The sequence below is a fragment of the Phytophthora infestans genome, genomic scaffold (assembly GCF_000142945.1).
Source record: "Phytophthora infestans T30-4 supercont1.17 genomic scaffold, whole genome shotgun sequence".
Classification (NCBI taxonomy): Eukaryota; Oomycota; class Peronosporomycetes; order Peronosporales; family Peronosporaceae; genus Phytophthora; species Phytophthora infestans.
In genome coordinates, this window is record NW_003303742.1 from 2144555 (window position 1) to 2146014 (window position 1460).

Below are 1460 nucleotides of genomic sequence, written 5' to 3' on the forward strand. Positions count from 1 at the left end.
GCGTAATACTTCGAGAAAGTTTATAATATTACTATATTGTAGCTATCGAAGCATCTTCGAATCTACACGCTAGCCAGTTTAACCACGTCCAATTCTCCACCTCTGTCTTCGCCTCTTTCAGCACCTCTTCATTGTAGCTCTAACGAGTCAACTCACTCGTCCCTCGTCTGTCGACATGTACCTTTGACTGTACCAGTGGTTTCTCCACCACCAAACCTGGGTCCCACTTTTCTGTACCCAAACTCGCAAACTGCGTCATTCCCCAATTCACCAAAGTGGCAACATGACAGACTCGTACGTGGTCGTAGGCTCCTTGCTGGCCATGCTGGCCACCGCCGTGCTGTTCCTGCGGGAGCCTAAGCCTAAGAAGGACAAACTGGCCGAGGAGATGCTGCGTATCGGCCAGCAGATGAAAATGTACAAGGAAGCGGCCGAGCCCGCGCCTTCCGTCCAACAACCCAGCGTCGAGGAGAGTCCCGCCTACCCTGGCGGTCGTGTAGCCATCTTATTCGGCTCTCAAACTGGCACTGCCGAGGGCTTCGCTGAGGTCCTGAAGGCAGAGGGACGTAAAGCTGGCTTCCAGACCCACGCTATCGATCTGGAGGACTACGACGCGGCCTCCAAGCTGAAAGACGAGAAGCTGGTCATCTTCATCATGGCTACATATGGTGAAGGTGATCCGACTGACAATGCCGTGGATTTTATCGATTTCCTTAAGGATAAAGCGGGAAATCTGGAGCCGAAGACGTTCGACAGCGTCCACTTTACTGTCTTTGGCCTCGGTAACACCCAGTACGAGCACTATAACGAGATGGGACGCATGACTGATAGGTTTATGGAAAAGTATGGAGCCGAGAGAGTGTTCCACTATGGAGAGGGCGATGATGACGCCAGTTTGGACGAAGACTTTGACGACTGGAAGGAGCCACTGTGGAGAGCTCTGAGGAAGCAGTTTATCGCGGGAAACAGTGAGGAAGATACCGAAGTGAAGCAGGACGAGCACAAGCTGACGCCTCCTGAGTACGAGTACGAACTGGTGGAAATCCGCAAGAAACAAGTGGAAAATGCGCCCAAAGAGGTCAAAATGAAGGCGTCGACCAAGCATTTCTTCACGGCCAACCAGGCGAAAGTTGTGGTGAACCGAGAGCTGCGTCTGTCGACTGCGGGAGGCTCCACGGTGCATGTGGAACTGGATCTTCGAGGCACTGGAGTGACCTACGAGACGGCCGATAACCTTGCTGTCCTGCCTGAGAATGAGACGAGAGTCGTCGAGAGTCTAGCGACTCGTCTGGACTTGGATTTGGACCAATGGGTGGCTCTCAAGCCTGTGGCTGAAGATCTCCACTGCGAGCTCCCGTTCCCGTCTCCAAGCACGATCGAAGACATTCTAACACGTTATCTGGCAATTAACAGCGCTCCACGTAAGGGCCCATTGAAACAACTGGCGTATTTTGCAAAGA

The 1460-nt window shown here is 52.8% G+C and overlaps 1 protein-coding gene across 1 annotated transcript in view; it reads left to right on the plus strand.

The window, feature by feature from the left end:
* Positions 1 to 283: 283 nt before the first annotated feature.
* PITG_10173 (NADPH-cytochrome P450 reductase, putative) overlaps positions 284 to 1460 on the plus strand; it is a gene marked incomplete at both ends in the record, with an annotated part of 2371 nt that continues 1194 nt past the window's right edge. The window contains one exon of the mRNA XM_002902652.1: positions 284 to 1421. Coding sequence (XP_002902698.1) covers positions 284 to 1421 — 1138 coding nt within the window. The remainder of the gene's footprint in view (positions 1422 to 1460) is intronic.